Below are 21,824 nucleotides of genomic sequence, written 5' to 3' on the forward strand. Positions count from 1 at the left end.
AATTTGATAAATATTATTATTATTATGTCATATCTTAGTAAAAAATTTCAATCACTATTTTTATAAATTATCAAATATTTCACTTTGCTCTACTATAAAAATTTTTGTAATTGATTTACAAATTCTTTTACACATTAAAATAAAAAATAAATATAAATAAGCATTTTGTTGTTATATAACACAATTTAAAGTTATTAAAAGTAAAATGGTTGAAGTACTAGAATATCTTTATATAGGCGATAAAATAGACGCATATAGAGAGGATACTCTAAATACACTCAATATTAAATACATAGTTAATTGTGCCTATGAAGTAGAAAATAAATTTGAAAAGAAAAAAAATAAACCATTTAAATACTTTTCAATCAAAGCAAATGAAAGCGGAAGATTTAAATTAATAAATTACTTTAAGAGCTCTGGATTATTTATAGATAAAGCTAGAAAATAAAAGGAAGGAGTTTTGGTTCATTGTGCATATGGAAGAAATAGAAGCGCCACTATAATTATTGCATACTTGATGCAGTATAATAAAATGAATCTTTAAGAAGCTCATAGCTTTCTTGAAGAAAAAAGACCAGAAATAATGATATAAGAATGTAATGTTTAGCAGCTTATAAAATTTGAAAAGCAGCTATAAGGATAAACATGCTGTCAAATATTTTGAACTAATATTTTAAATTAAAAGAACAAGTAATTACAACAAATGTAAAAAATTCTTTTCAAGCAAGAACACTAAAATTTTAATCTAGAATTTTTAACTGATATGAATTGTTATTTGCTAAAAAAAGAAGAATTATTTATTTAATTAATTCCTTCGTTTGATGTCTTTATCATTGGTAAAAAGTATTATAAAAATAATAACGAAATTAATAAAATAAAATTGAAAATATTAGATTATGGATTGAAAATATATTTATTTATAAGCCAATTGATTGGAGTACATAAGTGCAATTAATTTAAGATAAAGTAAATATACTAGATTTTGCTATAAGAAATTCTATTGTATACTTATTACATAGTTTCATTAAGTATTAATCGATTAATTGATTATTAAAGAATTATTTTTTTTCACTAAAAGTGAAAGTTATTAAACAAGAACTTATTAATTAATTATTTATTTATTTGTTTACTTGCCTTCTATTTAAATATATTTACAATTATGTTAATTCATTAATTATTTATTCATTCATTTATTTATTTATTTTTGGTTATTATTTTATATAATTAATTATTACTGTTGCTGATTGTTCTTTAAACTAACTAACTAACTTTTAACTTTCAAGATTATTATTATTTATAAAAGATTCAATATTTTTTCAAGGAAGTAAATTGAACCCAAAAATGCTGATCTTGTTGTTGACTTTATCAAGATGCACTTTTACACAAGAATGTTCTGATTTCTACAAATGAAGTTAATCGAAAAAGACTTCTTATCCTTTTTAGTGTTTCTTTTTATTTTCAATAACATCTAAAATATATTCTGCAGAAACAATATATGGTCTATATTATTCAAGTTCTTGTGATGATTGTTTATTGCCTATTATATTTTTTATGCTACTTAGTATTTCTTTTGAAACTTTATTTCCTAGACTACTTATAAAATCATCAACTCTTTGCTTATCTTAATCTGTAAATTCGTTGAGAGAAGCATCCTTTTAGAATATAAAGGAAACCTCTTTGTCGTTCTTTAATTACTCAATGTAATTTGCATTGCGAATATACTAAAGGAACTCATCAACGAACACTTTATAAAATTCTTATTCTTTTTTAATTGTCTGGGAGAGAGCCTTCAATTCTTTTGCATTGCTAAATAGATCTTTGTTTGCATTTTCATTTTCATTAAGTTCTATCAAGAGTTGCTACATGTCTAACTTCACTGAAGCAGCTATGCACAATATCAATTTTTAGTAATCCAACTACTAGTTATTCATGAATTGAGTGTTCTTTTTAATTTTGCTGAATAGATCAACACAAACAAAATGCTTAAAAGCAACCTATTAACGGTTATTGTTAATCATCATAAATATTTTTTTAACTTCATACTACCTGTTATTAGCTACTCCAATCTATCCATTAACTAAATTATTAGTAGGGAGGCTTGCTTATCGCTTAATATTTGCATTATTTATAGGATTTTAGGTAGCAGGAACCACAACTTTTTAGGCAGCTTAATTATTATTATCAAAAATAGATTTCTTGAGTTATTTATTAGGTTAAGATATATTATTATTACTTGTTGCAGGTTGCATTATATTTGCAGCTGATCCTAGTTTTAATGGGAATGCATTTTCTTTGTTGGAAATACTAGGGCCAAATGGGTTAGGGATATTTCTGTTCTAGGCATCATATTAATCAAACATTTTAAACAATTCATCCCAAGAGATTCTGTCTTTTTCTTCTATTACTAAAGTTCTACGTAATATCTCTTCACTTATTGTTTATAGCTTAACGTTTTTTCTAAGTTTGAATGGTTATCTCATTATATTGTTGAGAAGTTCTCTTTCATCACGAGCCTTCCAAGGCACATCCTAATATACCATTTCATGGAAAATGACACCGATAGACCATATATCACTTTTAAGACCGTAAGCTTTACGGGCTAAAATCTATGGAGCCATATAAAGAGGAGAACCTACACAACTTCTTAATAGCTAGGCAGAAGAATAGTCAACATACTTAGCAAAACCAAAGTCTGCAATTTTAAAAACTTAGTCATTAATTAAGATATTTGCTGGCTTTAAGTCTCTATGAATGACATTATGCTTAACTAATTCTTTAAATCCTAATTTATTAATAATTAAAAAATTATTTTAATATTTAGATAATATATTTTTCTTTGTATTTTAATACAGTTAAAAAATGAAATATTTATTGATTTTAAATTAAATAACTTTTCTCAAAATACTACTAAAGTTGTTATTTTATTGTTGAAAATTCTAAACAAAATATTAAACATTTGCTTTTAATAGAATTTATTAATTCAAACTAGGATATATAATCTTGCTTGCTTGCTTGCTTCTTTCTTCATTCAATTATAAGCTATCAAAATTCAAATAAATGAAATACCTTCAACTATATCTCTGAGTACATGCAAAGCTTGATTTTCTGTTAATCTCTTATTCTAGATTAAGAAACGCAGATCTTTATCTTTACAAAACTCAGTTATTATATATAATGATCGTTAAGTTGTGATTAAATCAATAAACTTAACAATATTTTTATGATTGAATCGCTTGAGAATTTCAATTTCACTAATTATAGAGTTTCTTAAATAATTATCATTCTAAAACTGTCTAATATCTAATTTTTTAATTGCTACTGTTTACTGTGTATTCTTCTCGACACCTTCATAAACTTTTCCATAAGCTCCTTCACCTAAGCAATGTCTCAGATTATATGAATAATTTCCAATAATCTTTACTTATCCGTTTTAATTGCTAACTCCGTTTATAGATTGCTAGTTAGGGTTATTTAATATATTAGCTCCGCCAATTTAAATGTTTGGCATAGAAAACTGGTACATTTTAAATAATGCTTTGAGAGAATCAGTTTGCAGAATATTTAGTTTTTTACTATATTTAAAACTAGTTGAGTTAACTAACTAACTATCTATTTTTTTTGCTCACAGCAATCAATTTGTTTTTTTGCTTTATATTATTATCATATAATTTGGATGTGTTAATAAGAAATACAAGAAAGAGTTAGTACTTAATCAAAGAAATCAAAAAATTAACTTTCATAGAATTCAAAAACCTTTTGAAATTCTTAACAAGATTTTCAAAATATCCATCATTCTTATCAAAAACATAAATGAAGTAATAATAAGAAAGAAAAAAGAATAGCTATAGATAAATCAAGGAAATACATAAATTATTCATTCTTTTCAAAACAATCACTTATCATATTTTTGAATGACTCTTTTTTAAATAAATATAAGAAAGGTTAATTAAATCCTTGGTTTTGATTGGTTGATTGGCAAAGAGGGGTTTATAAAATTTAAAATATAATTAATGGGTATTACTATATACTTTCTAAATTTTGTAAAATTAAAAACCAAGCATTTTTACTTCGAGTTATAGTTATAAAAAATCTCTTTATTATGCTAATAAAAATTGTATAAAAAATACTATCTAAAATTTTTATAAAGTTCAGATAATTTTTTATTTCTATTATTAAAAATACTAGTAATAATGAAAAAAATATATAATTACTAAATTAAATTCATTAAAAAATTATATTATAAATTAATCATTATTTAGGATAAGTTGTGTATTAAATAAATGAAATCTTTATTAAAAATAATTAATTTGTAATTATGATTTAAAAAACATCTTATTAATATTTTTTGATACAATATTTTTAATAATTTTATAGAATATCCTTCATTCATTTTTAATTTTTAATAAGAATAATACAAAATTATTTTAAAATGTTAAGAATAAATTATTTTATATTTTGGAAAACAAATTTATTAAAATTATTTATAATGAAATAAACAAAAATTTACTAATGTATATTTTAAAAAAGCTATTAAAATTCAGCCTTTAAAAATAAAAAAATTTTTAGGAGGGAGTCACTAATTTATTTTTGAAATTTTATCAACTAGGTCATATAAAACAATTATTGTTGAAAATTTTATAAAAATAAATACATTTAAGTGATAATAAACAGTTTAATAGGTGAAAAAAAATTATTTTGCTAATTAATATTTTAAAAATGTAATTATAAAAGTGATTGAATTTAATAATAAAAATTAATTAGTTGTGGTTATTTGATAAAATTATTAATAGAAAATTAAAAATTTAGGAATATTAGTAATAATAAATATTTTAATATGTTAAAAAGAAATTGGATGCTGCTAACTTAAAATAATTTACAATTTATTAAATTTAAATATTTTTATATAATTCTTTTATAATTATCGCTTAGTACTTTAAAGATTGAATTAAGTTAAAAAGCTAATTTATGTTTGAATCCTAACGTTTTATAAAAATAATTCTCTTTTTCAAAAAGAATATAACTTTTATATTAGATATTCAAAATGAAAATTAATCCATCTTTAAAATTTCAGTATTAAAATAATCCTCATTCATTTGTTCATTCATTCATTCTCTTGCTTGCTATAAATAACTACATCATTTTTGAAATGATATAGATCTTTTATAAAAGCTGCTCTAATCTATTCATTAAGTGAGTCATTCAATTCTACCTATCCTATTTACTAAGATTCTTGAGATATTTCAAGTTATTCTTGAGTTAAGTTAGAATTTTCAAAATTTCTATTTTCTAAATTATTCTCTTAATTATTTGATTAAGTTCTTTCTTAATCTTAAATGTTAGAATTGTCATGATATTCGCCATTCTTAATTGATTTATTTAAAGTTACTTCATAGTTAAAATTAGAATTGTAAGTGAAATTAGTGGGATGATTCGAATGTTGGTTACTAGATGGGGTTAAATTTTCGTTTTAAAAGTTTTCTTTGCTTTAGCATTTATTAGATTTTTAGTATTAAATTTGGTTTTTGTTAGAAGAAGGATAATTTTAAATATAGTTTTTATATGAATTATCTTCTGTAATTTAGTTCTAACTTAAGTTATTAGGATCAGCATCCATAATTTAACATTCAATTACACTTAGGTGAGTTTGTGAGATCCTGTTATGAATCTTCATCGGACTACTACTTTAGAAGTCTATGTTTGCATTAAAATGAATGATTCTTCTTATTTATATATTTTATTATAATTTTCAAAAGAAAATAAGATTAATCTTACAATTTTTTTATTTTTTTATTTTTTAAGTGGTAAAAATTTAGTAAAAGAATAAAAATTTTAATTCTGCTTTAATAATTAAATCACAAAGATATTTATTCAAACTTGTAAGATTATTTAGAAGTAAATAAATTTATATTTTTTAATATTTTATTTTGAAAATATTTCTCAAATTTGTTTTAAATAAAAAATTTAAATGAATTTTTATTAATATTAAGTCATTTATTTACTTTTAATCAACTGGATAAGAAGATTTTTCTGTTGAGTAGGAATGCAAGTCTGAATCGATTTTCAAAAAATCTCCTTTAATTTCAAGTTAAAAGCGATGAAGCAGTTTAGGACTTAGATAAATAACTAAGAAAGCACATATGAATCCAATTATATTTAGTTAAAAGAAAAACCTGGAATAGGTAGCATCAGCACTTATGAAATGGAAAATAAGCAAAAAAGTTCCAAATATTGATCCTGGGGCTATTGCTATCAAAAACAATCTCTTGATTATCATTATATACGAAATTTGGGATTAGAATTAGCCATATATATTGCAATTTTCTATGCTTCCTTAAGTGAATATGATTCCAAATAAAAATCCAAAACTAACACCAAAAATTCCTCCATCAATAAAGCATTTATTGTATAGATATTTATTAGATATACTATCAATATCATTAGTATCACAAGCAGTTTCTATTCTACCATTCCAAATGTCATTAGATGTTTCATAAGTAGTCTTAACTCCTTCAAAAGCTCCTATAAAAATTCCAATTACCATGATGTATAGAGCCAAGCAAAAGAATGCATATTTTTTAACTTTTTTTTTTGGTAGGACAGCCAATTTTATAATGAATCTATTAATTTGTTTAAAAACAATTATTCTGAAAATTAAAAAAATAAATAAAGCATATATCCATCCTAAGAGAACTTGGTTAACTCCGTGCACACCCAAATGAATTCTAGTGAATCCTACCCAAATTATGAAAATACCGTATATTATACAAGCCCACCAATATTTTTTATGGAATTGATTACCTAAAGAACTTATTCCATAAATTGCTGCAAAACAATTCAGCATAGCATGGCCACTTGGATTTCCATATTCAGCTGCACACTCTTTTCCTTGAATCTAATCATATACCATATAGGGTCTAGGATCGTTATAAATAAGCTTAAGTAAATTAAATAAAGCTGCTGTAAAAGCAAATACTATTATATAGTTAAAAGTGTAAATGCGATTTTAGCCCCAAATTACAACACAAGCTATAACTAAACCAGTAACTACGAATGAAGAATCGCTTATAATCATGGAGAGTGTATATAAAAATTCAGTATTTATAGACCATTTTTAAATACTTATAATAAAGGATTAAGAAGCATTTTTAGCAAACATTTCTCTAGTAAAAATATCTTAGAATATGTAAATTGCACACAAACCAGTTAAAATAAGTGTGATAATAAATCCTCTTTTAGATTAGCTTGAAAAGCTTTCATCATTATCATTATCTTAATCTAAACAATCATCCTCTTTTTAAGTTTTGATGGAGTTTACAGTATTTATGCCTTTGTTTTAACCCTGCTACTAGTTTGTCTGATTGGCTTTATTCATACTATGTAAATTAGAAGAATTGTTGTTATGAATATTTTAATCATCAAAATTATTTTCTTCTTAATCATCTTACTCGCTATTTATTGGCTCCTAAATTGAACTTTTATTTGCATCCATTTATTAAGTCTTATTAAGCTTCACTTAAATATCTATTTTTTAAGATTAGAATTTAAAACATTTTATAATTTAAAATTTTTTTTATTTGTAAAGACTTCTCATTCATCTAAATGAATTTTTAAATGAGTGTCATAACTAAAAATAAAATTTTGCGCATATTTTTAGTTAGTAATTTGCAAATCCTTGTTGACAAATCCTAACAAAAATACACATATAATGATTAAAATAAATACAATAGAGAAGGAAATAGGTATAAAATGATAAAAACACTCTTACTTTCTATTAAAGCGAAGGGCTTAAAATGAGTAAAAGCAATTTAAAATGGCAAATTTTTGTAAAAAAATAATATTGAAAATATAAATTTACATTTAGAAGGATTATGCTATAGTTTATCTTTCAATCCAATTATCTATTTATCTATATTCTTATTAAGATAATTTATTTTGTAAAATTTTCAATTATAACATTCTTACCTAATTACTACCTTATCAAAATTTTTCTTTTTAAGCTATTTTACTATTTAATTTTTCACCAAAAGAATTTGTTTTTAGTATTTTGTGATTAAAATACATATCTTAAAGTTATTAAAATGATTATTTTTGTACTATAAACTATTTCCTTTATTTTTTTAGCTTTTACTTAAGACTTTCAAAAAAAAGACAACCAAACATATCTTTTTACCTTTATATTATGCCTAAATTAATCAAACAAGCATTAATCCAGATTACATATATTTCAATCTATTCTGATATAACCTTATATCCTTATTTTTATAGATATAATATGTCTGATTATGTAAGCATTATTTAAAATTAAGAAAATACTTTTTATTATTTTTTATTTAAAAAAATTTATTAAGGGTTTTTAAAGTAATATCATTTGGCTATTTATTTTTCTAATTTATTTATTAATCATTTAGCATATGTTTTTAAGAAAATAGTGTTTATTTTTCATCTGTAGGGAGTAATCCAAATAAACACCAATCTAGTTGGTTCAATTATTATTAAGCACATTCTAATATTAATCAATTTAAAATAAGCAACAAAATTATTTAGTTAAGTAAAATCAATAAGATATTTTATATATTTAAAATAAATATAATATTTAGAATAGAAAATATCCATTTTTAAATTTATGAAATTATAATTGACACATTTTAAAAATTGTTTAGCAAAAATCACATTTAATCACAAATTGAAATTTATTTTTGTGGCCAGATTTATGAAAAAAAATTTTTATTGTACATATCTTTTTATAAAAAATAATAAAAAGCAATTAAAATATGATTGAAAATTACACATATAAACATTCTGGCCTACATTTAAAACAAAAATAAGCATAATCCCTATCAGTTTTTAAATAATAAACTAATTATTCTTTATGAATTAAATTTAAATTAATATTATTCCAAATATCTAAAATAATTTAAGATAATAAAAGCAGTTTTTTCGATTAAAGTAAGTGTTTTTTTACTTATTTTTTAATAAATATAAGAATTTTTGCTGAAAAAACTTAACTATTCAAGTGATAAATTATATTTCAATACAAAATTGAAAATAACATAATCTACATGAGTAAACCTCTCCTTTTTTCTTTTTATTTTAAAAGGAATCATATTTTTTATTTAATCCATGAATTTTAAATGTTTGTATTTTTAAAAATCTAATATTTTAAGGTAAAGAAGATTGCTAAAAAATTTAACGATATCCAAATTTAGCAAAATTACATTTTTAATATTTTACTTGAATTTATTGATTTAATTAATATTTTTGCTATAAAATATTGGTTGTTTACAAATATATGCAGGATTAAGAATTGTTACACATATTTTAGAGTCATTTTACTAATTGAAAATTAAAAGAATTAACAATATTGTATTTTTATAATTATTTTTGGTTCAAAGCATGAATTTAAAAAAGGACCAACTTTTTTTTTTTAATAATTATTTAATTTATAAAATAAAAAAAACGTAATAAATATCCTAAGTATCAAAATTATTCTTCAAAATTTAAAAAGATGATAAGAGTTTTATCATATCTATTACTTTTTTTGATTTCTCAGTATTTGCAAGTTAAAGGATAGGTTAATAATTGCTTATTTTACGTATAATAAACAAAATAATGCCTTCTTTGTGATTCGGGATATTAAATATCTTCATCTTAGCTTAATATATGTGAAAAAATATAAAAATGCCAATTAAACTAGTTTAATCAAACTAATAATTAGTGTTCTGATTCATGTTTGGGCTAGTAGGAGGTTTAATACGATAGATAATAATAGTAAATTAATTGTGTTGATATTGTTTATTGTCCTGTTTTGATCCCTATCTAAGACTAACTTATTGACTAAAAAGTTGGAATATTCTATTATTTAGATAAATAGTTCTAGGTCATCTTTGCTGGTAATTTAAATGGAATAAATATAATTGATATTGAAAGCGGAAATAATCAGTTTACTATATCTTACTAAAATATAAATGAATCAACCGGATAACTATTCTATTACGAGTATTATGAAAGTAGTATGATTATCTCAACAACTAACTAATAAAGATTGTATCTTGTTTATACTAAGGTTAGATTGACTCCTAGCTCTTAAGTGATAGACTTTTATCAAAATAATCAAATATTATTGAATTTTTTTGTTAATTGGGACTCAAGTTAGATTTAAATAATTTGTATTTTCAATGGGGAATTAGTAATATTCAACTATAATTTCTAATCTTAATAGAAATAAAATCCGATCTAAATTAATCCATCTAATTTAAATATCTTTTCATTTGCAAATGCTATTTTCTATTCCTCTACAAGTATCATTATAGAAGCTATCAAAGATAGTTCATCTTAAACAATAAACGCAATTTACTTATAAATACAAGATCAAAATAATTTTAGCCCTTAAGCCTTTTGTCAATATAGCAAAAATACATTTACACCTGTTTTTAGTCCTAGTACCTAAGAAATTTTATTTTACTCAGTTAGCGGATTAAAAATTTCTAATTTGAAGAGCTGCTCTGACTTTTTGAGTATTATTAACTTTAAAAATATTAGATAGGTTCTAACTAACGATCAAAAAGGATTTTTAATAATAATAAGCGATTCATCAATATATGGTTTTCCTTTTGATTAAAATCTTGGAATACAAGATATTAACAATAAACTAAATCAGTAATTACTTTTAGATAACTCATTATTAGAAATATCTTTTTGCATAGATTACACTTAAACAAATTCTTAGCTGTCAATTATTTGCTTTAATGAAGCTAAAAGTTAATTAATTTACTTACAAATCAATGAAAATAATTAATTTCAAAAATTTGGTACATTTACTTTTACTGATAATATTCTTCTTTTTACTGCATAAAAACAAGCTATTCTGCTCTCCACTTAATAATAATATATCTTTGCTCAAGGCATCTCCACATTTTTAAATGACTATACTCAAAGCAGTTGTACTTATCAAATCTCAGATTAAGGTTTAAATTCTTAGACTTAATAACTGAGTTCAAAAGTGATAATTATTGCTAATACTATGCAAAGTTAAAATTTCATTTAGTAAATAAAATTAATAGTTAATTATTAATAAGACATCTCCAATCTTGAAAATATAAATCAAATAAAAAATTTGAAAGGTGTTCAATATTTTTAATTAAAATCTAAAGGATCTGATTATATTTCTAACCTACAATCATGGATTTAAAATATGCAATATCCTTCTTTAGTCTTAAATCTAAATAATATTACATTTAGTCAAAACATTACTATTGGAAATTCAAGTCACTTAAATTCAGTATTTATTTCAAAACTTTCTATTTCTTAACAAATTAATAGTATTTCTATTGGCTTCATAAATTTAGACTTGATTGTCTTTGATGAAGTTGTAATTTATGGTAGTTAAATATCTAATAGTTTTGTTTTTCAATTAAAAAATTGCTCGAATGTAATAATTAAAAACATGAAAATCTTATCAACTACATTTTAAGATGGCCTAAGTGGGCTATTTTAAATAATCTCATCTAATTAGATTTATTTAAGGAATTTGTAAATAGTTAATTGCAATGTGAATTCTTAATCGCTCATATAAATCACTAAACCAAAATATATTTAAATTTAAAACTCGTACTTTTACAATAATACAAATTAGAACGGTTAGGTAATCTATTATAGTAGCTAACCAAGCTTAATTAATATTTAAGGATCTGATAGATTAGAATTAATTAATTTACAGTCTATTCAAAACAATAATGTAACAACAATAAATATGCTTTAATCATACTACAATGATGAAGGAGATAAAGTTATTAATGAAAAAAGCATAGCTATCTTTTAAAACATAACAGTAAATAATAATACGGCTTATTAAAATTCATAGATGTCAATTCAATCAATGTACTTTTTTGGAGATTCATTAAATTTTTAAAATAATACAAGTTTTCACTCTAATGGAACTTTTTATTTAGAGAATGCTGATATTTTTATTTAAAAATCGAACTTTTTGAATAACCAAGCATTTTCAGGAGGAGCCATATTTTTCAATATAACCAAATTTACTTAGATTGTATAATGCATTTTTAAAAATAACAATGCAACTGCTACTGGTGGAGCAGTACTTTTACTGAGTTCTTAAGCCATTTTGAACAACACGCTTATCTAATCCAACTATGCTATGATTGGTGGAGGTATAAGAATAGAGCAAGGAAAGTTATTTTATGTTTAATATGATACAAAAACAAAAATAATCAACAACAAGGCTTAGCTTTATGGTTAAAACATAGTATCTCGACTTGCAAAAAGAGAGCTTTATGTTAACAATCAGCTTATGACTGAACTAAACTAAGAAATAGTAGCTTATTTAAATACCTAAATTTCTTAATATGAGGAATACTTTAGGATAATGAAAGCATTTTTGACATAAGATTTAAGAAGTGGGTCATAAATCTATATTTTAGTAAAGTTGTATGATGTTGACGGATCACTGTTCGTTTATGATCCAAATAAGATAAGCTAATATCCAAGCAAAATATAACATGAACTGAGAGCTATTAGTGGTGTATTAACTTCTTATGTAGTATCTATTATAGGTGAGATATAGCTTTCAAAATTTTATCTAAGTGAAGGAGGTATACGCTCTGATGCCTTAACAATATTTGGAAGCCCTGGATAGAAGAGTCCAATATTTTTAGTAGAAAATTTTATTGAGTTTACCTATAACTAAAGCTAAGTAAAAAGAATGAGACATTTACAATCACAAATTCTTCAAACTAATTCTTAATTTTTTTCTGATACTATAAACTGTAATCAAAATTAAAATTTAGGGTAAGCGAAAGAAAATTAAACAAATTTAATTCATTCTTAAAAATTAAACGATTTTTATCTTAAAATTGCTAATAACGAAGGAAAAATAACTTTACTTGAAAATTTTTCATATCTTAACCAGAAAAATTCAAGAAAAAGACTGCTGTCAGATGTTGAAACGATTTCTGCAATTTTAAGTTCTTAAGACGTACTAGCGACAGGATTAGTAATAGATTTTAAGCCATGCTAAATAGGAGAAATATCAAAGGTCATAAACAAAGATTTAGGAATCGTTGAGTGCCTTCCCTGTCCAATTAATTCATATAGCCTATTTAGCAATTAAACTGAGTGTCAAAAATGCCCAGACTCAGCTTAAGTTTGTTAAAACTCAACAATATTGCTGAAAGATGGATATTGGAGATAAAATAAATCATCTGATGAAATTTACTCTTGTGATAAAACAATCCCAACATGCTTAGAGTTTACTTAAAAAAACATAGGCAAGCAATGCAAAGAAGGTAGATTTTTACAAATAAATTATTAATTATTTGTTAATTTATTAATTTCTTTTATTTATTTCAAATAGGATCAATTGGACCTTTGTGTTAAGGATGTGACATTCATGGAGATCACTGGGGCAAAAAATATTCTATTTCGAGTCTTAAGGATGGTTGTGCTGAGTGTGATGGGTAGAGTAGCTAAATCTCATTTCTAATTGTACTATTTTGTTTAACTACTTTTTATTTATTATTTGGAATATATATGGCTATTAAAAATAATATTCATCATTCTACAGCATACTATTTAAGGATGATGGGAATAGCTCCCATTTCTAGAAGTTCAACTAAAGACGAAAGCAGCTAGTACATTAAACTTATGACCCATTTTTTACAAATTGTAGCAGTAATTAACTCTGTATCTATTCAAATGCCTAATGTTATTAATTTTGTTCCTAGTTTTACTGGTAATCCTGCTTCTTCTTTAATATTGTCAGGTAACTGTCTTGTTTCCTAAATAGGATTTACAGATATAATGAGAATTAGAGTCATACAATCAGCTTTTCTCCCATTAGTTTATTGCTTAAGTGTGATAGCTATCTACTGCATTCTATGCTTCATACGAATAATTAAAAATTTTTAAAGGCAGTTTATATTCACAACTATTATTTTTTTGATAATTTTCTTCTAACCGGATTCTGTGATGTTCTTACTATCAGCAGTAGGATGTAAGAAGTTAGGAAATAGCTTATATTTGATTGCAGATGCAAATTACGAGTGTTATACCACTTATGAATATAAAGTATTTTTGTATTATGTTACACTACCATCTCTGGCAATTTGGCTTCTAGGACCTTTATCAATTCTTTACTTTTTGAGAAAAAGAAAGAACAAGTTAAACATGATTTCAACAAAAAAGTTGTTTGGCTATTTATATTTAGAGTATAAACCAAATTGCTATTATTTTGAATTTGTTAGAAGTTGCTTCAAAATGATTATAGTTTCAATTTACACTTTGTCTAACTCATCAGGTTCTTTTAATTTGAATTTAATTGCAATAATAATCTCTCTATACATAATAATCTCAAACAAAATTAAACCCTTCCTTAGTTTATTTTTATTTCATGTGGATACTATTACTCATTGCGTTCTGCTTTTTGGGGTAATACTTTCAATACTCCATATTAATTTCGAATAGGACAAAGGTAAAATTTTTATTTTTTATAAAAATATCTTTTAAAAATTCTATTTAAATTTATAATCTAAATAGATTCTTCTTACTACATCGCAATAGTTGTAACAAGTCTGAATATATTTTATGTTTCTACCATGGTATTACTTATAGCTTCTTTGAAGGTAAGATAATACACTTTTTTGGTATCTACTATGTAAAGCAAAATTGGCTTCATTTTACCCCTCCTTAAGAAAATTAAAATAGCATCCCACGAATAAAAGATGAAAACTTTGCTGAGATGGAAGTTTGTGAAAAGAAACATTCATAATATTATGTTATATAAATTTAATTATGAGAATATCAAAAGAATTCCAAGTAAATTTTTCCTTTTTTTGAAATAAATTTTTTTAATGTAATTATATATTAATTAGATTAAAAGACCATCTGTTCTACAGAATAGCAGCTAAAAAATTAAAACCACTTAACAACAGGACCAAATAATTAAGATAACCAATAATTAAATAAAAAAGATATATCAATTGAAAAAAATAAACTTCTATTAATAGAAACTCCAAGAGTGATTTAGTCTATAGAAAATTGCATTCAAGAGGTAAACATTCAGAGAAACAATAGATGCAGTATTCATTCAAAAAATAATGATAAAAACAGTTTTGAGATATTTTCAGTTGCTTGCTCTGAGATAAATATCAATTAATAATCAAACTATGCTGATTTTGACAATTATTAATTACCTGTTTTTTAAAAATTTATCTCTTAAAAAAATGTTCTTATGGCCTCTCAAAACTAGATTAATTTGCATGCGCCATAAAAATGAATAAAAAGACCACTTAATTAATAACTAAAAAAAAACCTTAAATACTAAAAATCAATTATAAATATTATGTTTCTTGTTTTGATTTTAAAATTCTTAATAAATTAAATAGATTATTATTTGTACAATAACAGTATTCTAATTTTATTTAAGTTTTTTTAAGTATTGCTTACTTTTCTCAAATTTTATTTATTTATTTATCAAATAATTCTTTTGATTTTGATGTTTTATTTTATAGAGTAGTTCAAATTTTTTTTTGAATCATGGTTGATTTTAATTTTTTTCTTTAGTAATAATTTTTAATTATAATACTAACTATCCTTACACCTCATTTTCTTTACAAATTTTTAGAAGATTAGTGATCTTAAATTAAATTGTAAGATAAAATAATAAATCATAAAAGGATTCTTGTTTTTGTAAAATTGTATCAACGTTACATGATACCCTATTTGTATTTCAAAAAAAATATAATTTACATTAATATAAATTGAGGTAGAAAAAATTAATTAATTAAGACATTCTAATAAGTTTATTTAGAAAAAAGAGATTAAAAACCAGTTGCTAACTAAAAAAAAGCAAAATGATATTCAAGCTAATATTACTTATAAGCTTAATAGATATATTAATAGCAGATTGTTCAAGTGATGCAAACTGCTTATTTTGTTCTAAAACATCTGTAAGCTGTCTAATGTGTTAATAAGGCTTCACAATTAATAGCTCAAATATATGCGCTCCAAGCAGTACTTGCTAATATTATTAATTTAGTAGCTCTGATTAGACGCAGTGTTTAAATTAGTGCCCTTCTACATAAATTGACTTCCTTAATTCATCATTGCAGTCTAATTAATGCTAAATAAAAAATTTATGCCCATAATAGTACAGCATTTCTTCAACTGATAATATTATTAGTATAACTCCTGGTGTCATTTATATGTAAGGTCAAGCGATTCCCGTAAACTAAATCTAAACGCAATACTTTTTAGATATTGTTTCTATAGATACAAATATGTCAATAGTAAAGCTAACTTCGAACATATCTAACGATTTAATAACAGGATTTAAAGTTAATGGCAACTAATCTTTAGGTTCATGCATAGTTGTGTGGTTTCAATCTTCCTAATTAATAGCTTATAGTCTTTAAAATAGCAATTAATAAACTATTGTACTTCAAAATATAGTTGCAGAAAATAATTAAATATTAGATGCTATTGTTGATATAAGTAGTACTAATGGATTTAATATTAATTTGATTGCAAAGCAAACTCCATTAAAACAATTAAGTTATATAAATATTTTAGTTAATGGATTAGTATAAAATATTATCAGTACTTGGAGCTATACTGGAAAATTTGGAAATGTTATCAAATTGTTTTACATAAACAGCTCGCTAATTATTTCTCTAGGTGTTAACTCCTCTCAGAAATTCTAATCTTTTAGCCTTCAACTTACAAATGGCTAATTAGTAGAGCAAGATCTCTGCACTTTAAATTCAGTAGCAACCCCTGCACCAAAAATTTTGCTTTTAAAGTAAAATAGCGAAATACTTTATTTCGCTTCTGGAAATATATATTCTTCTAGCTTTGTTACTTGTTACAGTTAGCAAATATCGGATTAGAGTAATGTTTTATCATTAGTTTTAGATGAAAGCGCTTAAAAGTGTTTTTCAATTTCAGCAAATGCCATCAACTCATATCAATATACTCAAGCATTAGGTGCTTAGAGTCTATCTTAAATCCCATAGGTAACAATTAATAATTTAAATTAAAATATTGTGGCTTGCTCATCGGTTGGTTTAATTTAATCTTAAAGTTAGTAACAAAATTTTATGTTAATATGCAATAATTCTTAAAATAACATATTGTCACTATTAACTTACAATTTCCAGAGCAATGTAGTAAATATTTCTAATCTGTTTAATAACAACTTTCCTGTAGTAAATCTGATATACGCGCAGCCATTAGCTACTTTGGTATTGTAAGGAGCCTAGCAAATAAGATCATTTGTAGGATTATAGCCAGTAGCAATAGCTTTATAAACATCACCTAATTAAGGCTGTATTTTTTTGCTTTAGAGTTAATTTGAGTAATCATCTAATCTTCAAAAATTAAGGATAAATACGATATAGAGCTCTTTGAGCAACTAAATATCTAGTGATTAAAAGTTAATCTATTAAGTTATTAATAATATTAATTACAATTCTTAGCTTGATTAAATTACAAATATCAGGTAATTATAAATTGTGGGTACATAATAATCAAATCCTATTATTATTAATGCTCTTAGCCTAATTGGATTCAAATTCAAATCATTAAAACTGATGGGAATTAATTTACAGCTCTAAGCTAACTCTGAGCCAGTTACCATAAATTAGTCTCAAGTTAATGAATTTATTTTAGATACAATAATTTTCAATAGTATAGCTTAAAACTCAACTCTAATAATTCAAAATAAGAATTCAGTTATTATCAGACAAGCTTATTTTCATAATTTTACACTAATTAACAGTACTTTGATAACATTTATTAACTGTAATCAAATTTTTTTTGGCAGCATAAGCATATATAATGTAACATTATCTGATTAATATAGCTCTTTATTTAAAATAATCTAATCGACCTAGGTTACATTTAATAACACGAATATCACACTGTCTAATTTAAATATTTAGCCTATGATTATAATTTCTGGATGTTAGTAAGTCAATATCCAAAACGTTATCACAGCTGGAAATTACTTTATGAATAAGTTAATATTTGGCAAACTATTTTTAATTTAAGGACCTAATTCTATTTACATTAGTAATTTAATTATCAAAAGTAATATGAATGTCCAGACATTGTAGATTGTTCCTTATTTTAATAATTCACAAAATCAATTCATTACTAATTAACAAGTATAAGTTGTAGCAGCTAATGTAATAATAAGAGATAATCTTGGAATTTTCGGTTAATAAATCTATGTCAGCTCAAATTCTGCATTCTTCTCTAAAGTTTCTGCATTCAACAATTCTTAACAAGCGGCTAATGGGACAATCTATTTTACTTAAAATTTTGTATAAATATAAGATTCTAATTTCACAAACAATACTGCGTATGGGGGCGGAGGCATATATTTCAATTAAACCCAGTTTGCATAGCTAATAAATTGCTAATTAATTAATAATTCCGCTAATGCTGCTGGAGGAGCAATTCTAATTTCTAAAGGACCAATACTTTTAAATAAAACAATAATTTAATCTAATAAAGCGTATATTGGGGGAGGAGTAAGAATAGAAAGCGGTTTTTTGTCATATCTTTAATATGATTAATAAACAATCATGTCAAATAACATAGCTCTTTTATTTGGTGATGACGTTGCTTCTAGATTACAAACATTTAAAATATTTATAAATGGGAACTAAGTTAATGAAATTAACTAAAGCGAATTCTTGAAGCTTCAAAGTTATTTCTTCTAGTAGGCTTAAGTTAACATTTAAAATGCATACTATGCTAGCAACATAAGAAGTGGGTAAAAACTAGATATTTTAGTACAAGTTTTTGATTAATCAGGAAAAATTTTGATAATAGACCCAAAAATAAGTTATCCCCCAACTATAGCTCTTGAAATAAATTAACTAGGAGGAGTTTTAAAATCTTATATAATAACTTTCATAGGTGAAAACTTCATTACAGATTATTGCCAAGATAGATAAGGTTTTTGCTTAACTAGCGATCTGACAGTATAAGGTATCCCAGGTAAAGTTTTACCTTTAGTTTTGCTAGAGAATTTTATAGAAAAACCATTAAGGCAGTCTTCTAGAATCCTGGAGTATTTTGAAGGATTATAAGAATAAATCAAAATAATTTAATCACCACAAAAAATCTTAAAAAAACGAAATTTAATTAATTTTACATCCCTACTCGGATTACTAACCTCAAGTTATACAAGTATAATAGCAATATAATTATAATTTAGAGACTGCATTAAAGGTGAAATATTAAAAGAAATCAATTCATAAAACAATATAACTGAATGCCTTCCTTGCCCTCTAAATTCATACACATTAACAAATAATGATACACAATGCTTAAAATGCCCAGATTCTGCATATCTTTGCTAAAATTACACAATACTTTTGAAAGATGGATACTGGAGATAAAAAAATGATACCGACGAAATTTATTAATGCAGAGAAGATTTAGGAAGCTGCTTATTTGAGAGCACCTAATAAACTTGCAAGAAAGGTAAATTTAAAATTTATAGCTAAATGATAAAAAATATTTTTATAATCGAGATTTGATTTATAAATTTATTCACACATTTTATGATAAAATAATTAAAAATTTAATTAAAAGATTTTTCTTGATTTTAAATTGGAATTTTAACACAAAAATATAAATTTAAAAATATGTTAATATATTTTGTTAATTCAGTTTTTTATATTAATTAGGATATGTTGGACCACTTTGCTAAGGATGTGACCTCTGGGGAGAATAATGGGGATTTTCATTTACTTAAAAAGGTATAAATGGTGCTTGCTATTAATGTGACAACTAGTAAAAATAAGTGCTTTATAACTGCCTAATCTTTATCTTTACAACTTTTTATTTAGTGTTTGGAGTTAATAATGTAATTGATAATAATAATATACACTCCCTTGCCTACTATATTAGAATTCTTAAGCTTGCTAGTATTTCAAAGAGCTCTTTAAGGGATGAAAGCAGCTAATATATAAAACTTCTCATACACTATCTTTAACTTTTAGCTGTACTGAATTCTATTAGTTTACAACTACCAGATTTTGTTACAGTTGTCCCTAAATTTACTGGTAATCCTAACACATCATTTATCCTTTCTTCGAATTGTTTTCTTTAATAGTTAAATTATAAAAATATTATGCAACTTAGAGTTCTACAATCCTCATTACTTCCATTGATTTACTGTTTTGTAGTAATGATTCTGTATATAATTTATAAATTAATAAAATGTCAAAAAATATAAAAATAATTTTTCTATACCACATTTGTATTTCTTGTCATGTTCTTTTAGCCAGATAGCATAATGTTCCTCCTAAGTTCAATAGGGTGCTAAAATTTAGGAAAAATAAAATCTCTCATTGCAGATGCAAACTTTGAATGCTATAAAGATTCTTCATACCATGAGTTCTTATACTTTTATACTATCCCTGCTTTTTTAATATGGTGCTTATTTCCTGTAATTTTCTTAATTTTGTTAAGCAGAAGAAGAAATAAATTGCATCTAATAGTAACAAAGTAAATGTATGGATATCTTTACTTAGAATACAAAGAAAAATACTACTACTTTGAATTTTTCCGCTGTGCTATTAGGATTATTATTGTAGTTTTTTAAACACTAGTGAATTCTGATTAGTAGTTTAAATTAAATTGTGTTACTCTTTTGTTATTTTTCTACTTAATAGTTTCAGTTAAGATTCTTCCTTACTAGAATATCTAAGTATTTAGAGTAGATGTTATGTCTCATGTAGTGCTGATTATAATTGTTTTATTTAATATGATTTCGGCTACTTTAGGTACTTCCTCAAGTAATTTAATTTATTTCACTATAAATTTATCTTTCTTATGATTTTTTTTTGAAAAAAGGTTTTAATGATATCATTCAAATGTTAACTGTAATTACAAATGTTGGTTATTTTTTAGTAATGATATGCATAATAGCATTTTTGAAAATTAATAACTTCAATTCTGCTTTTCTTAAACTATTAATATTTATGAAAAAGAACTTTGCAAAGTTCATTCCATGTTTAAAAAAATCAAACTTGCTTTCAAGTAATTATTTTAGGGTTCTTAAAAGATGGAAATTACTAAGAAATAATAGATAATATTTAGTATAAAAGTATTTCTAGGAGCAGCTCAACAATCATTTTGCAACAGGTATGAAAGTCTATTTTTAACTTTAAATTAAAGAATTTTTTTTAAATTAGCAAAATTAATTAATACTAAAAGAGAAATTGAACATCAAAGTACAATTTAAGCACCTGTCTCTATAGTAATCAAAGATTAAAAACCTTCAAATTTTGTTAATAGTCCAAATCAACAATCAACACCTCTTATTTAATCTTTTCCTTAATAATCTGAAAGAAGAATTTTAGAGAATAATAACAATTTAATTAAAGGAAATCAAGAATAAGATTTAGATATTTATAGTTCAGGATTTTTATCCTAAAACTTAGATGCTGAAAAAGCTAATTTAGAAATAGAAATGTACTCAGTTCCTGTTTCATCTAAATTTATATTTGATAAAAATAATCTGGTTAGATAAGCTTTTAATAGTGCTAAGTAAATTAATCCAGAAACTCAAAAATGAAAATGAATTACTTTTTTTTATATTTATTGTTTTCTTTTATTAAATTTTGTAGCTTTTATATAAATAAAATATATTTATTGTTAATTGGCGTTAATATCTTTGATAATTTATTGATAAGTTTAATTAAAAATTTTAATTTTTTAACAAAGTCTTTTAGTAAAAGAACGTGCATGTTTAATGCCAATAAAATAAAATGTAAATTTAATTAAAGAAA

The 21,824-nt window shown here is 23.7% G+C and overlaps 5 protein-coding genes across 5 annotated transcripts; 3 read left to right on the plus strand and 2 right to left on the minus strand. All coding sequences in view use genetic code 6, as the record gives it.

Moving 5' to 3' along the window:
• Positions 1–205: 205 nt before the first annotated feature.
• Positions 206–664, plus strand: TTHERM_00151070 (dual specificity phosphatase domain protein; the record flags this gene model as incomplete). Its single annotated transcript, XM_001021643.1, has 1 exon — positions 206–664. The coding sequence occupies one exon, from the start codon at positions 206–208 to the stop codon at positions 662–664; it is 459 nt and encodes a 152-aa protein (XP_001021643.1).
• A 652-nt stretch (positions 665–1,316) lies between these two features.
• TTHERM_00151080 (Serine/Threonine kinase domain protein) lies at positions 1,317–3,523 on the minus strand (the record flags this gene model as incomplete). The annotated part of the gene is made up of 2 exons (XM_001021644.1): positions 1,317–2,782; positions 3,067–3,523. The coding sequence occupies 2 exons, from the start codon at positions 3,521–3,523 to the stop codon at positions 1,317–1,319; spliced, it is 1,923 nt and encodes a 640-aa protein (XP_001021644.1).
• Positions 3,524–5,101: 1,578 nt separating this feature from the next.
• TTHERM_00151090 (PAP2 superfamily protein) lies at positions 5,102–7,489 on the minus strand (the record flags this gene model as incomplete). Its single annotated transcript, XM_001021645.2, has 2 exons — positions 5,102–5,720; positions 6,000–7,489. The coding sequence occupies 2 exons, from the start codon at positions 7,487–7,489 to the stop codon at positions 5,102–5,104; spliced, it is 2,109 nt and encodes a 702-aa protein (XP_001021645.2).
• Positions 7,490–9,442: 1,953 nt separating this feature from the next.
• Positions 9,443–15,476, plus strand: TTHERM_00151100 (transmembrane protein, putative). The gene is made up of 4 exons (XM_001021646.2): positions 9,443–13,301; positions 13,370–14,485; positions 14,551–14,829; positions 14,886–15,476. The coding sequence occupies exons 1-4, from the start codon at positions 9,506–9,508 to the stop codon at positions 15,287–15,289; spliced, it is 5,595 nt and encodes a 1,864-aa protein (XP_001021646.2). The 5' UTR covers positions 9,443–9,505; the 3' UTR covers positions 15,290–15,476.
• A 324-nt stretch (positions 15,477–15,800) lies between these two features.
• On the plus strand, positions 15,801–21,727 carry TTHERM_00151130 (transmembrane protein, putative). The gene is made up of 4 exons (XM_001021649.2): positions 15,801–19,509; positions 19,716–20,828; positions 20,887–21,177; positions 21,228–21,727. Exons 1-4 carry the CDS (start codon positions 15,867–15,869, stop codon positions 21,608–21,610), a joined length of 5,430 nt encoding a protein of 1,809 aa, XP_001021649.2. The 5' UTR covers positions 15,801–15,866; the 3' UTR covers positions 21,611–21,727.
• The last annotated feature ends 97 nt before the right edge of the window (positions 21,728–21,824 follow it).

Source organism: Tetrahymena thermophila, assembly GCF_000189635.1.
Source record: "Tetrahymena thermophila SB210 genomic scaffold scf_8254545, whole genome shotgun sequence".
NCBI classification, from domain to species: domain Eukaryota; phylum Ciliophora; class Oligohymenophorea; order Hymenostomatida; family Tetrahymenidae; genus Tetrahymena; species Tetrahymena thermophila.